The sequence below is a fragment of the Chiloscyllium plagiosum genome, chromosome 29 (genome assembly GCF_004010195.1).
Source record: "Chiloscyllium plagiosum isolate BGI_BamShark_2017 chromosome 29, ASM401019v2, whole genome shotgun sequence".
Lineage (NCBI taxonomy): Eukaryota > Metazoa > Chordata > Chondrichthyes > Orectolobiformes > Hemiscylliidae > Chiloscyllium > Chiloscyllium plagiosum.
Genome location: NC_057738.1, coordinates 8,979,383 through 8,994,987, shown reverse-complemented (window position 1 = coordinate 8,994,987; position 15,605 = coordinate 8,979,383). Strand labels below are relative to the sequence as shown.

The 15,605-nt window shown below is 40.3% G+C and overlaps 1 protein-coding gene across 2 annotated transcripts in view; it reads right to left on the bottom strand.

Annotated features, from left to right (window-relative positions):
- The window catches only part of LOC122564360 (N-acetyllactosaminide beta-1,6-N-acetylglucosaminyl-transferase-like), a 55,494-nt gene that overhangs the window by 4,040 nt on the left and 35,849 nt on the right, over window positions 1-15,605 (bottom strand). Inside the window, exon 3 of one of the 2 annotated variants that reach the window (XM_043719117.1) lies at window positions 1,191-1,273. The exons of the other annotated variant lie outside the window; for it this stretch is intronic. Coding sequence (XP_043575052.1) covers window positions 1,245-1,273 — 29 coding nt within the window. The 3' untranslated portion in view covers window positions 1,191-1,244. Of the gene's footprint in view, window positions 1-1,190; window positions 1,274-15,605 lie in introns of those variants that run through there. 2 annotated transcript variants of the gene reach the window in all.

The window sequence follows — 15,605 nt, the reverse complement described above, 5'->3', positions numbered from 1 at the left end:
ATGGAGGAGGCCAAGGACCTGCATGTCCTTAGTGGAGGGACCTGCAATCTTCTTCCTGACCTCTCCGCCTCCACCCCACTCCAGCCTATCACCCTCACCTTGACCTCCTTCCACCTATCGCATTTCCAACGCCCCTCCCCCAAGTCCCTCCTCCCTACCTTTTATCTTAGCCTGCTGGACACACTTTCCTCATTCCTGAAGAAGGGCTTATGCCCGAAACGTCGATTCTCCTGTTCCTTGGATGCTGCCTGACCTATCTACAAATGATACTCCTTTTAAGGAGCAATGTATCTGAACCCATAAATTGCTGTTCTACACCATTCCCCAGGGCCTTACTATTAATTGTGCAAGCTCTGCCCTTGTTAGTCTTACCAAAATGCACGATTTCACATTTACCAAAATTAAACTCCATCTGTCACTCCTTGGCTCAATTGATCAAGATCCCTTTGTAAACTTCGATAATGTTCGTCATAGAATTCCTACAGTGCGGAAACCGGCTATTTGGCCCAACAGGTCCACACTGACCCTCTAAGAGTATTCCACCCAAACCCATTCCCCTACCCTATTACTTTTAGGCTTTCCCTAACTAATACACCTAACCTACACATCCCTGAACACAATGGGCAATTTAGCATGGCCAATTCACCTAACCTGCATATCTTTTGGATTGTGGGAGGCAATTCGGAGCACCCGGAGGAAACCCACGCAGACACGGGGAAGAGAATATGCAAACTCCACACAATCACCAGAGGCTGGAATTGAACCCAGCTCCCCGGCGCTGAGGCTGCAATGCTAACCACTGAGCAACCGTGCCACCAGTTTAGCACCTATAACTTCTAAGTCTTAAGGATCAACTACACACCCACACTCAAACAAAACACATTTAATGTTGAAAAATAAAAATAAATACTAGGTAGTACAGAATTTAAAACACTGCTAAAAGGCAGCAAGTTGAAATTTTTGCGCAGATCAGAGCTAAGAAATAAGAGAACTTGGAGGGGGGGGTGGAGAGGAGGGGGAAAGAGATGGAGAAGAGATTACTTGACACAGAGGAGGGTGCAATTGGCTGGAGATGGCAGCAATCACAGTTAACCTACCTTAATTCACAGCCCCAATCAGTAAACCTTGATCGGTCAGGATGTTGCCATGGGGATGTGTTAGGGATTGGCCGTCTCGACAAAGCGACTCCGGTGAGCTCAGGGTGGGCAGAATATTTTCTTTAAAGAGTGATTTTGTTCTGTGTCTCAACTCTCAACAGACAAGCAAAATACTTCTACAAGAGGAAATCAGTGACTTAGGGCAACCTGAGTTCAACTTAAAAACTTGAAAGTTTTCATTCAATGCCAAACCCTACTCAGCAGTTTGAATTTAAATTGTTTTTTGAACAGAGAAACAGCAATGGCAGGTCTCTCTTAAAGGAACTCTTCATTATTCTAAAGTATGCATGCATAGAGTTATTTCTCCTTGTAGGATAGCCGAGATTATGCGAGAGCTGCTATGCAAGTAGAACCGAATGTAAGATTGTTTGCCTGCTATAAATATTTTAAATTCAGAGTCAAAGCAAAGATTTTAATCCCCTATTGCTCCCACAGGGAAGAAATTTGACTCTGCATCTGCAAGCAGTACACTATGTAGTGTACTGTGCAGTGAATATGCATGATGTGACGTAGAGTGCATTGAGAAGGCAGGAGATGGAGAAGGCAAATTCAGAACACAGCAAGGGCAACACTCAATGACTCACTGGAATCAGGAGTTGGGAAGAGAAAAAATAATTTTTCTCCAGCAACATGACAACAACTGTGAAAAGGGTGTGCTTGGTGAGAGTAGCTAAGGAGGGAAAACAGCAAAAATACTGATCACTGGTTGAGTTCAATTAAAAAAATTGGGTTTTTAGAATTTCACCAATCTAGAACAAGTCAGTAGATAGCTCATTTGCCTCGATCCGATATGTAATCCCCACTAGTTTCCCTCGGCCTCTCTCATCAAGTGTACTCCATTGTATCAATCTTTATACCCATACAAATTAAGCAATTTCCACCTTTTAATTCCTGTGCAATTCCTTACCACGTTACATATGCATCAAATGCACTGCATCCACTAAATGAATTCTTGTCCTTCAGTTACTCTCAAGGGAGTTTTATTTAAAAACTCTTCCTAGGAGAAGGAAGTGCAAAAAGCAACGGTGGAGGGCGAAGACTAGAGGCAGACCACACTGATAGTCCAACTCACTAATACAGAACATCTATTCCTGGAGATAACTGGCAATTTTCCTCCCACATCACAAAGATGTGCAGGGTCAGGTGAGTTGGCCATACTAAATTGCCCGTAGTGTTAGGTAAGGGTGGGTTTCGCTTCGGCGGGTCGGTGTGGACTTGTTGGGCCGAAGGGCCTGTTTCTACACTGTAATCTAATCTAATCTAATCAAATTGGTGGCTCAATTTCAGGTAGAAAGACAGGAAAGTCACAGATTGCAGGTGACTTGAAAATATTTGACATTTGATGTGGCTTACTTTGGTCAGTGACAGTAGGGTGATCATTAAGATAATTTTATTATGACAGTTCAATTATTTTTGTCTTCTCAAAACCTGCAAACAGCAGAGGGGAGATACATAGGATAGTTGGGGTGGTGGGTGGGGAGAAAAATGGGATGACTTATTGGATTCCTTGTGCTTTTAAAATGATAGCTACAATAAATAACTGAACCACAATTATCTGAGGATATTCTAGTAGCAACAAGCATGGCTGGATTGACAATTGATTTTCTTTATCTTCACTACCAAGTAGGCCTCCACAGCCCCTTTGTCCTTTTTTAAAAAAAAAATGTTCATGGGGCTTATGTATTGCCAGCTAGGCCATCATTTATTGCCCATCTCTAGTTGCGGAGGGCAATTAAGAGTTAACAACATTACTGTGAGTCTGCAGTCACATCTAGGCAAGACCAGGTGGGACAGTAGATTTCTTTCTCTGAAAATAAAAGATTAGTGAATATTCGTGTTTTGCCATCACTTGTCAGTAGTTATATTGTGGCCATTAGACTAGTCTTTTATTCCCAAATTCTGTTGAAGTCAAATTTTATCATCTGCCATCGTTAGATTTGAATTACTAAAATCTGGATTATTAAACTAATGACTTCAACCATCAAGCTAAAACGACCTCTCCATCTCCAAACTATTCAACTTCACAACCATTGTTCAGTTCCCCCTCACTGGGAGGTATTGAAGAGCACCTCTAGCTCAGAGCTCAGCTGATTGATCAAAAACTGGATTGCTTTGTGTACAGTACCAGCATGTACCTCAAATAGAGCTATGACTCAGAGCCCTCATTCTAGTTATCAATATTATAGGAAACGTCCGTACAACTGCCCTTGCAAACAATTTATGTCAGTTTTTGATTTTGTGCTCAAACACTGCATATTGAAGAAATTGGTTGCTGTCAGAGTTACAGGACAGTTCTTCATGGAAGCTGCAGATACAAGTGATAATTTAAGTTTGCATGGGTATTGCTCTTTGGAGAAGGAACTTGAGCCTCTATCTACACACTGCATTTTTTGGGCAATTTTCCCTGCAACTTAAGTTCCTCTATTAATCTTAACTGCATTTTCTAGCTCAACCAAAAAATTTGCCAAGTTTCAATTAAACCGGAACAGCACATGAACTTTCCAGATCCTGGTTGTGCATTAATAAACAGGAGGTAAACCCAATCTCTCAAATTCCCTAACAATGAGGTTAATAAAGACATGAGAAATGTAACCATATCACAGGGCTGGAGACTAAATGTTATGAAGTTGATGGAATGTACTTTTAAGAGAGAGAATGCTGTTCTGAACAGAGATTACAAGCAATGTGTATATGACTAGATGGCAGTTCCAGACTGTACTAGAAAATTGAAAAATATAACATTTGGCTGTGAAATACATACCTAAGTTTTGATTGCTGTTTTGACAACTCAAATTTAACCAGTTTAAATTATATCCCAGGACACTAAAACCCAATCGAGTCTGAATTTTTGGTTTTGCCAACATCAAACCAACGAGATAATCCAAATGTTGGAGTATAAGAATGCAGACATTTTGAAAAGAGCAACTGCCATAAACAAACTCCTGGAGAGCTAATTGCCCATCTTATCGAAGAAATTAGAAAACACTGAAGGTACCTTTTCATGTGAAACATACTCGCAGTAAAAAGGGAGGTCTACCTAGGGAGATCAGCAGCCAAGAGTGGGAAAACTCAGAAGACAGAGACTATGTGGTTTTGAAATTAAGTTGACGTAATTTTCACAAGAGTCTTATTGGAACAGCATTTGTTAGAGAGTTGAAGGCAGATAGAAAGCAGTTGAGAGAAAGGGAGATTAGAGTTGAGAATAGTTGATGTTCACTTTTATAGAGTTAGAAAATAAATTGATGTTATTTTCTTTAACTAGTGGAATTTGGGAGTTCACTGTCACTAACAGATTACGAGAGGTGGTGAGCTATTCTGGGTGTTTAGTTTAATTAACAGAGGGATTCACCTCCGTGTTGTAACAGTTTGGGGGCTCAGGTCTGAGGTTTGGACTGGCTTAGGCAGATCCACTCGGGGATTTGGACAGATTTGAGGTACAAAAGGTCCCAGCAGATTTGAACACTTGGCATTTAGTGTCCTAGATCTTTAAACAAAACTCAAGTGAGAAAATGTGTTTAATTTTGGCTACTTGTAGTTAAATTTTAAGAGTGAGGGAAATGGCTTTTAACATTGCTAGAGGGGTTCTGGGGTTTGAAGATGCTTCCCAGATTTGTCAAGAAAGTTTAGAAAGACAGAGGAAGGGCATACCTTTAGAATTAGCAAGTAAATTAGAGACAAAAGGAAAGCCGAAATTGTAAATTGAGTTGGTCAAGCACGTCGGTGTACCAGAGAAATAGGCAAGCACATTAGAGTTAGAAAAACCTAAATTGTAATGGAGGCAATGGAGTTAGAAAATAAAGATAGGGGGGAAAAAAGAGCCACATTAGAGGAAAAAAGAAAAAAAAAAAGGGACAGAAGGTTCTTAGCTGAGCAAAAAGAAAAACAGATTTGAACTTCAGAAGTTGTGAATTAGTCAGGAAAGTCAATTTAACAGGATGGAGATGAAGGGAGAAGGTAGTGACAGTTACAAATATGTTAAAACATTGCCACGTTTTGATGAGAAAGATGTCGAAACTTCAAGGAGAGAAGAGGGGAGAGATAGCAGATAAATATGCATTGGTGCAGAGATGAAATTTAGCTTTCAGCAGGAATTTCATCCCATGAGGGAAAGACATTGGGAGATCCTTCATTACAAAACAAAAAGAATAGTGCACACTGGGAATAGTTTACCACAGGTGAAATAAGAAGCCCAAAAAGGAGATGAAAGGCCTCAGGTGTTTTCACCGTAATAGAGTGGGACACAAAATTACAGTGCTGATGGCTGAAGGCAGGCAATGGGGGAAAAGAGTGTTTTCACTGCTAGAAGGTGGGACACAACATCACAGTGCTAGCCTTTGAAGAAAAGCACTATGGGAAAAATGTGGTAAAAGAAGCTAAGCCAGTGGGATTAGTGAAAGTAGTAAAGGAAACCCTAAGAAAAGTCAAGGTGCTGCAGGAGTGCAGAGCCTAGGCAGGGGCTGGGTGTTGAGATAGTGCCCGATCTCTACAAAGACTTCACCTCTGTGGGTAAAGTTTACTCAGGAAGAACAGCGAAGGGAAAGAAGATACAATTTTGAGAGATACAAGAGCTAATCAATCTAACAGTAAAAGATAAAAGTATTTGCGCTCTTTCTGACACATTACCCGAGAGAGAGTGGTAATTTGTGCAATAGATAGACAGAAATTTAGCATTCCCATGTAAAATCAGATTGGAGAGCCAAATCAAAACTGTCATTTGCTCCCATTACTTCCCCAGAGAGTCAGTTCCAGGAAAATGTTTTGTTCTGCGAGTGACACCCCTTGGAGAAGCCAAAGGAAACCAGGGAACTGAGGAGTTAAATGAAAAATACCCTGGAAGCTTTCCTGACTGTAGAAACAAGATCCCACTGTCATTAGTTTTTGCTTCTTGCTGTAACTTAAGAGAAAGATGAAGGAGTTGAGGTTCAGTTAGCGGACATCCTATTTGAGGTAGTGGTACAGGGAAAACCTGAACAGGTAAAAGATCAAGCAGAAATGTTCAGTGCTGAAAGGCTATTGGACTTACAACAGAAAGACAAGACAATAAGTGATATGTATATCGAAGCATACACAAAAGGAATCAATGCATTCAAGAACTCTCAAAGATAGGATCCTATGATGAAAATGCAGACCACGGCAGATGAGGGCAGAAGTGCATCAGATTATGTTGCCAGTAGAGTGTGTGGTGCTGGAAAAGTACAACAGGTCAGGCAGCATCCGAGGAGCAGGAGAATCAACGTTTTGGGATAAGCCCTTCATCAGAACTTCCTCCTAGATTATGTTACCAGTAGCATACAGACAGGAAGTAAGTGTTACAGGCAGCACATGAATTACTAGTAGGCAATCAGTGCGAGGAAGACTCAGGGTAAGGTACAACAGCACTTCTATTGGCCCAGATTGCACAAGAATAAAGGTTAAATTTTGCCATACATGTCACATATGCCAAATGGTAGGTAAACCACAGGCAGTAATAAAACCAACATCTTTGTTGCTGATTCCCAGACTTGAAGAACTTTTCACATGGATTTTAACTGATTTTTAGGGAGGGGACCTACACAAAGGAGGAATTAATATTTGCTAACCATAATGGATGTGTCTACCAGATTTCTGGAGGCAATTGATTATAAAGGCAAAAAGGGTGGTGGATGAGTTAGTACCTTTATTTTTAAAACCCAATATGGGCTACCCAGAGAGATTCAGTCAGACCAAGAGTCTAATTTTACAGCTAGGCTGTTTAAGTTAGTCAGGGATAGCTTAGGCATACAGCACCTTAAATCAAGTGCATACCTTTCTGAATTCCAGGGAGCTTTGGAAAGATTGCATCAGACCCCGAAGACTAGGTCATGTCAAGAGCGTACTGTCAGGATTACCTAAAATGATTGGGATAAAGGTATCCCATTGTATCATTACCGGTGGTAGGAGATCCCTTCAAAGCCAGGTTTAGTGATCCCTTTCAAATTGAGAAAAAGCAGAGTCAGGTGAACACTTTAGTTAAGATGCCAGATAGAAACAAAAAAAAAAAAACCGTATTGGGTATGTCAAGTTGAAATCTTACTCTAATATAGCAGACACAGGGAACTGAAGAAACAGGTTTTAGTTACTGCCCTGCAGAGTGAGGAATCAAATCCAGATATTGTGGATTTTGATGTGCCTCAAAATACATTAAATAATGAGGAAGTCATTGAGGAGTGGACAGGTTAGTGAGCTCTCTCTCAGGAGAGAAGGACAGAGTTGAAAAGGTTTGTTGCAGTAGGAGAACATATGCAGGAATAAGAGGAGGACGACTAATACTATTGTGCACGAGGAGGAAGTAGGGAATGCTGTTCCGATAAAACAACACCCCTAAAGCCACACAGGTCCAGAAGGAAGTGGACATGATGCTCAAAGAAGATATCATCAAACCAAGTCAGAGTGAATGGAGTTCACCGATCGTGTTAGTTTCCAAACCTGACGGAAGTTCACACAATCATAGACTATCAGAAGGTCATTGCTGTAACAAAAAAAAAAGACTATTATCCAATACTAGATTGGAGGACTGTATAAAGAAAGTTGGTCAAGCCACTTGCATCACCAAGTTGGACTTAATACATGGTTATTGGAGGTACCTTTATCAGAGAAAGCAAAAAGGAGTTTCTGCACTTGTAACCTCAAATGGGCTATCTCAATTCGAAGTAATGCCTTTTGGAAAGAAAGCACCAACCACATTCCAAGGATTCATGAACAGAGTTGTGGCTAGATTAACAAATTGTGCAATTTACCTGGACGTAGTCATCTTTAGTGAGTCCTCAAAGATCACATGGTACAGTTGAGAATGTGTAAAGAGTATAAGCAGACAGGGAAAGAGTTAAGTTTTGAATTTTGTGAAACAAGAGGTTCAGCTGAGCATGACTCAGATCAGATGAGAATTTGCAGTTAACAACTGGGTGCTGGAGGCAAGGGTAATGGATTAACAAGGTGGAAAAGCATTCATTAAGTGGAGCCATTTAACAATATTGCAAGCATTCAGTATGTAAGGTCAGTTTAACAAGGTGAAAAGTATTCATTATGTGAAGCCAGTTAAGGTTACAATAATTTGTTGTGTAATAGCAGATGGCTTAATCTTTGACACTTGCTGATTGCAACGATCACCCAATCAATATGTATGTCGCCTTATCTGGATGCTCCTCCCTATAAAATGACTATATAATTATTGCGAATCTGCTGTTCAAGACAAGACTGAGCACTTGTGTCCTTGTGCTCTCTCCCTTCAGAGCCAGAAATAAAGATGAAGGAGGTAAAGTCATACTGTGTCTGAGCATTATGCTTCGACCAAAGGGAAAATGGAATGACACAGTGGCAGAGCCTTTTGAATGATTACAAGCAGCAAAACAATTTGAAGGCAGTGGTGTCATTCTTGAGTCGTAACATTGGCAATGGAAGGTCGACCAAGGTACAAGATAAAAGGTACTGAGGAATTTCCACAACCATTCTCAAAGAAAGAGAATGTTTGGGATGGAGTGGACTCTACTGGAATTTTGCTCCAAACTTCAGCAGCATGGTGGCACAGTTAACAAATTTACTAAAGAACATCACAAAATTTGTAAACAGAACAATGCCAGGAGGCGTTTGAGAATTTAAAGCCATACTAACCACTGTACCAGTTCTAGCTACACCAAATTTTGTTTTTGTAAGCATTAAAAGTTGCAATCGATGCTAGCAATAGGATTTAGAGCTGTACTGCTACAGGAAGATGGTGGAATTGAATGCCCAATGGGCTACCTTTCAAAGAAACTTAACACCCATCAGAGAAAACACTCTGCCATTGAAAAGGAATCATAAGGGTGCAGGTATGGGTGGAATCCAAGACTGCTATGATCTGAATTGACAGCTTTGCTGGTACAACGCTTTAACCCACCCCACACAAACCATTTCACTAAACCTAAATGCTGAAATAGCCACACAATCTTTATCAAACATTTTTTTTTGTCGTGTGGAAATGATTTAAAAAAATGGAAAAAAGTCAAGTCAGTCCCAACATATGGGGCACTCACTGGAGGCATCAAATTTGTCTGTGGTCGTGGAACCCCCCCACCAGTCCGATGGGCCCATTTACTCACCAGGCTCTTATCGCAGACCTCACAAAGATGCACGAAAGGCAGGATTGAAGAAAAGTTGAACAATAAGTTGGAGCCATAATTCAAAAACATAATCAGCAGCTTGAAGGCCTCGACAAGAGAGTGGATGATGTTGAGCGCCGAACCACAATGGCAGAGCCTGAGATTGATTCATCCAAAGCCCTCGAAAAGCGGGTCCGTAACTTAAACTGATCAAGTTGATGATTGAGAGGTGGGGGGAAAAAAAATTTGCATCGTCGGTGTACTGGAGGGGATGGAAGGCAGTCAGCCAGCAAAGTTTTGCGAGGACTGGCTGCCGTGATTCCTCAAATTAGGAAGCTGAAACAGGGCGGGTGAAAATTAAAATAGCTCACTGGGTTATGGCGCAAATGTCAGGTCTGGACCAGCGGTTTCGCCCTGTCCTCGTGTGGATTCACAGCCCAGGGGACAAAGAATCACAGAAGCCTCTGGAACCCAGGAAAAAGATCCGAAGCCTTTAACTCACGACAGCTCCAGGATCATGTTTTGTCATGACTTCTCAACAGCGGTGGTCAGGAAAGGAAAATCTTTCAATAAAGATTAAGGGAGCTCAGGATCAAATACACTTTTTTTTTAAAAAAAGGTACCCAGCAGTGCTTCGGTTTACTTTCAACGGCTCCACACATTCATTCGACTCTCCAGGGAGAGCAAAACATTTTGCTGACACTTTAGACTGGACGATTTGATGGATACAGACAATTTAAAAAAAAAATAAAATCTTGTTTGGTTTCACTTAACTTCTCTCTCTTTTCAATTGTTCCTCTATTCTCTGGTACTAATCAGCATTAAATTATACTTGGGGATGCGCAGAGTATTCACTTTTAATTCCTTTGCTAACTTTACCATTTTTTTCCCTTTTTTGCTTGTGTTTCTGTGGTGCGGCTCTAGCTAGGAGGAGTTAGGAAGGTGTTTACGATGGCTAGGTGCCTATTTACGGGCAGTTCAATCCCAGTTTTTGTATTCAAATGCCCTAGTTACCATGTTGGAAACAAGGCAGAAGGCATGTTTTTGGGATGTTTAGGTACCCCCTTTGGGTGGAAGGTAAGCTCCCCTTTTCAGCACTATTGGCGCTTTATATTTTTTGGGTTCCTGTTGTATATAGTTTTTGGAAGTTGTGAAGGTTTGGTAATTGTAGTTATTTTAGTCTTTGTAACTTTTGTTTTGTGGATTTACTTTCATTGAGGCTCAGCGATTTATGATTAGAGTTCTTCCTCTCTCGAGTCCAAATGTTACTATAGAGTGTTATGGCTAATGACACACTTAAATGTGTACCTGGAACATCAAGAGGAGCCATTTGCCAGTCAGGAGGAATGGTACTTTCAAGCCTTAAAAGGGAGAGGATGGATATTGCCCTATGGCAGAAGACACACCTGGATGATAAGGTGCATTTGAAATTACAATAGAGTGGGTTCGATTGGTGTTATTTCTCATCTTTCAACACTAGGAGTAGGAGAGTGGCCATACTCGTGAGGAAGAATCTCCCATTTAAGTTACTGGATTGTATTCAAGGCATGTACAGGAGATTCATAATTTTCAAAACCTCGATATATGAAGAAGAACATGGTATTTTAAAAGTTTACTATTCCCCCAGCCTACCCACTTAAATTCCTGGTAGATGCATTTTCCAAACTCATTAACCTTACATCCCCACACATTATCACAGGGGGATTTCAATTGCCTTAGTGGATCCCACAGAATGCTCAAAGCCTCCTCTCCTCCCCCCACCCTCCCCCCAATACCCTCTTTACAATCTAAGCAATTGACTCTTGCTCAGGGGTTACACCTGGAAGCTCCAGGTTCTTTTTAAAAAAAGATTTAGACTGGTATAATTTGGAGTAAAATCTTCAAAATGCTGTTTTAATCTTTTTGAGAGAGTCACAAATAAGGGTTCCGGTCTCTTCCCTGATTGAGGTAATGGCTTGGGGGCGGGGGGGGGCACTTTTCTTTTCCTGGCAAGATATGCTAACTACTTGCCCAGTTTTATCGCCAAAAAGCCTTTGTTTTGCAAAAATGAGTTCCTTCTTGGCTGTCTGAGAGAGCATGGAGTTCAGTGTTGACCGAAGCACTGTGATCCTCTGTAGCTTAGCCATGCCTTCTCACCTACCTTCAACCATATTTCAAACAAGTGATGCTGTCTCTTCCTCTGCTGCTTCTTACTGGCAGAGTCGGAAATAATCATTCCCCTGGCATAAGCTTCAGCAGTTTCCCAAAGAATGGATGGATGGATGAGTTAATGGCAAGGGAATTCATTGGAAAAATGCTCAGTGAACTTACTATCCTTAAGAACAAAGGGATCCTTTTGCCAGTGTCCCAGACCAGTTACATTGCTCTTAATCTTAACAAGTATACTGCTGTATGATCAGAAATGGTAATATTCCCAATTGTGCAGGATGCCACCAAATCCAGGTGTGCTGCAGGGGTTAGAAAGAGATTAAACCTGGTGTGGCACCTGTGCAGGTTGGAGAAGAATGTAAAATCTCTGCCTGTGGAGTGGTGACACCTCCAGACATCCTCCAGCCCTAGTTCTATACACAGATCCACTAAAAATGATATTGAGTTGCCTTCTTCAACCATTGTAGTCCATGTGATATAGGTACACCCACAATGCAGCTCTTCCATTTGAATCAGCAATGAAGGAATGGAGATAAAGTTCCAAGTCAGCAATCTGTGCACACACAGTTATTGTCTCGAAAATGTAAAAAGGCTCTGCAAAAGTGCACGAGAAAGATTTAAGTGAATTCTCAGCTGACAAGCTGAACTAACAGAAACAATTAAAGTTGTGGCTCTTATCTACATATTAAAAAGGGTGAGAGATGATCAGATATATAAAGGATTTATAAAAAAAGTGGCCAATAATAGACTGGGAAAAATGAGTTGAAAAGTAATAAAAAGTAGAGAAGCAGTGAAAAATATTAGGAGAAATTTTATAGCTCCTATTTTGAGCAAAAAGAGGAGGACACATGACTCATGCCTAACAAAGGAAGTTAAGAATGGTGATAAAAGGTGGACAACACATTTTGGAATTTAGGTTTCAAAATAAAGCCACTGGATGTGTGGTAAGCCTGTGAAGTCTTTTCATCTTAAAAAAAAAACTTGAGTATTTTGGAACAGTAACCGAAATGCATCAATTCCAAGAAAGCATGCAACCGCAATCAAGTGCCTAGGAGAATCCTGGTTATGCTAATGGATAAAAACTTTCATACTGTTGATCAGTCAAGCCCATTCATTCAATTTTGATTTCAGAATAGAATGGTAAAATGTTTTAGTTCAGAGAAACTAAATTGAACTACTTGTTCCTCCCAGCAAGAGAATCAAGTTCTCAGCTGAGAGGAAACAGTTCTCCACTCAAGTCTGTAACTTCCAAGTACAGACAAAAATCTTTAGGCCTGTTAGGTCTGAGAAAGTTTATACCACTAGAACTGTTGAGGTAGGAATGTATGTTCTCAGGGATGAAGTATTTGTAAAAAAGGATAATGTTGGGAAATGTGCTAAATGTTAGCATGTGTGTTAAAAAGGTTTTTATTTTCTCTCATACTCCAATTTCTATCTTTTAAGCCACTCTTTGGGAAATTTTTTGAAATAATCCTTTAGCTTCTACTAATCCTTGCTTTTTTAGTTAATCTTGATACTAATATTATGACCCCACCTAATGATAATAATTGGACAATTTTTACAGAGTGGTTCATGTGTGCAATGAATTTCCAGAGGAAGTGATAGATGCAGGTAGAGTTACAATGTTGAAAAGAAATTTGGATTAGTAAATTAGTGGTGTTTGGAGATATATCGGCCAACAGACATATGGGTCTAATTTAGTTTGGGATTATAATCAGCACAGACTGGTTGGACTGAAGGATCTGTTTCTATGCTGTACAACTGACTCTACGACAAGTCAGATCGTAGAATGAAACCTGGTTTGATAACTAGTGTCTAACTATTGTTAACAGTGTTAACATAGTGGGGACTCATTGCAAAATGTCTGCAGCCTTGTGACTATGCTGCAACAACAAATGTGTTTCATAAACAAAATCAAACCAAGCTTAGGTTTCCCTGGATGGAGAATTTAGAACCGGGGACAGAGATTAGGAAATATTACTTCATTTTGGCCCAGGGAATTCCAGAAGGTATAGCAGCCGGAGGGCTGCTGCAGGCTTAGTTCATTCAGTATATTCAAGACAAAAGATTGATAGATCTCCAGGTATTGAATATATATGAAGGAAGCAGGGAAATGGTGTTGAAGTAGAAGACCAGCCATGATCTAGTTGAAAGGTGGAACAGGCTCAAAGCCCAAACATGCTGTTCTTTTCCTATAGTCCTACTTGCAATACTTGAATGAACAAACAATTGAATGAAGCAATAATACCTTTCCCTAGTGATTTCTGAATAGTTAAAAGAATCCTAAATAATGGGTTGGCCATATTTGGACAAAATATCATAATGCAATTTTTGGAAATAGTTCTTTTCCAATAAGAGATTCCACATTTATGTGACATTAACAGCAAGCAAGCATTTAATAGCACCATCCTCAGGAAATCCCACAATGCTTTGAAGCCAACTTAATACTTTACATTGCTGCAGATTAAGCCAATGTACAATACAATAGTATTGCCTTTTGAAGTGCAGTCAATGTTGTCAGAAAAAAACATCAATCACCCGATGTCAGGATGCCATCAGTAACAATGAGGTATGACTGGATGATTGGTTAAAGACAGATATTATGTAAGGATTAACCTTTGGGTAGTGTACTGGGGAGAACTCTCCCACCTAAATTCTGTCATAGAATTCTTCACATCCAACGGAGTACAATTTCATGCAAAACAAAAACCAATGATCCCTCAGAATGGTACTGAAGGGAGGGTGTCCATTATTTATTCAACTCCCTGCAATCCATCCATGATTTTAAATCAGGCAAATGGGAGAGATTGTAGGTGCTGGGATTGTTTTCCTGAGAGGAGAGAAGATTGTAAGGAAATGAGAGAGAGTATTGTTCAAAGCATAATTGGTTCTGATGTTTACTCCTTATTGCCTCCACTACCAAAACAGGAGAAATTCATTTGCACAGAGCTTTGAGAGCAGATTGTTGGATGTGGATTGACTCAGACTCTTAAGTGAGACTTGTTTGGTTAAAGCCTATTAAACCTGAAGTTTTAAACAATGTACACACTGGCATTGGAGTTATAATGCATAAAAAGCAACATAAGTGAATATTCAAACAACTAAATTAAAAAACTGAATAGCAGCACATATAGGTGTCAAAACTGTGGTGTGCAAGAGCTCAAGGATACCATTGGGATCAAGGGCATTTCTGTACTAAGTGTTTGCAGTTAAAGGAAACAAATGCATGACAGTGTGTTAGTATTCAAGAACCTGAAATACCTTGTCTAAACGAGGTGCTGCTTATTGCAGCTAAGTAGTGACAACAGCATGGTCACTTTAATGACTGGAAACGGTCTGACTGAGATAAAAGGCAAGTGCAGATAGCTAGGAATGTGTTTCAGAGTAGTAATTTGATTGAGGGGCTGTAGATGCTTTAACTAGGGTTTACTGTTAAAAGTAAACTCTTCAGCACAAGGGGCAAGTGGGAGAAAATAAAGGTATGAATTGAGAGGCTGATCTACAGTAAAACCAGCAGAGTGACTTCACAAACCATTGCATGGCAAATACAGGAAAAACAGCTTATTGGTCAGTAGGATTAGTGAATATTTCTAGTCCTAAGTAAACAAAGAAGTCTGGTTTATTTTTGGGTCTCTACATCAACAACTTTAATAAAAAGAAGAGCATGGTAACTAGAGTAATTAAAAACAGTTAAATAAGATTTGAGAGTGATGGCAGAACAGGTGACGTGTTGCTGCTGCAGCATGTAGCAGCTTCTGGACACCAAAGTGATCTCGTGAACATCTCTGTAGAAAATATTTGCAGCTCCAGGACAGACTGGAGTCGTTTTCCTTAAAGCAGGGAGATCAAAAAAGGCCATGACCGATGTATAAAACGGAGGTACGAAGATAAGGCAGTCAGGAATGAACTTCTCCCCTTGATGAGAAGGCCTTTGGAGCACAGATTCAAGACATGGGACTGGAGATTTAGAGGGAATGAGAAAAAAAACCTTTTGGATCCACAGAATCTGGAACTTTCTGCCTGCAAGGGTGGTAGAGGCAGAAAACCTCAACATTGAAGACATATTTAGATATGCACTTGTCATGCCAATGCATACAAAGCTGTGAGCTAAGGGCTGGAAAATGGGTTCAGATTAGGTAGGCAAATTCTGCAAGTCGCGCAGCCGCTGTGGAAAGCAAGGGTTAATGTTTTTGGTCCAGAGAGTCCT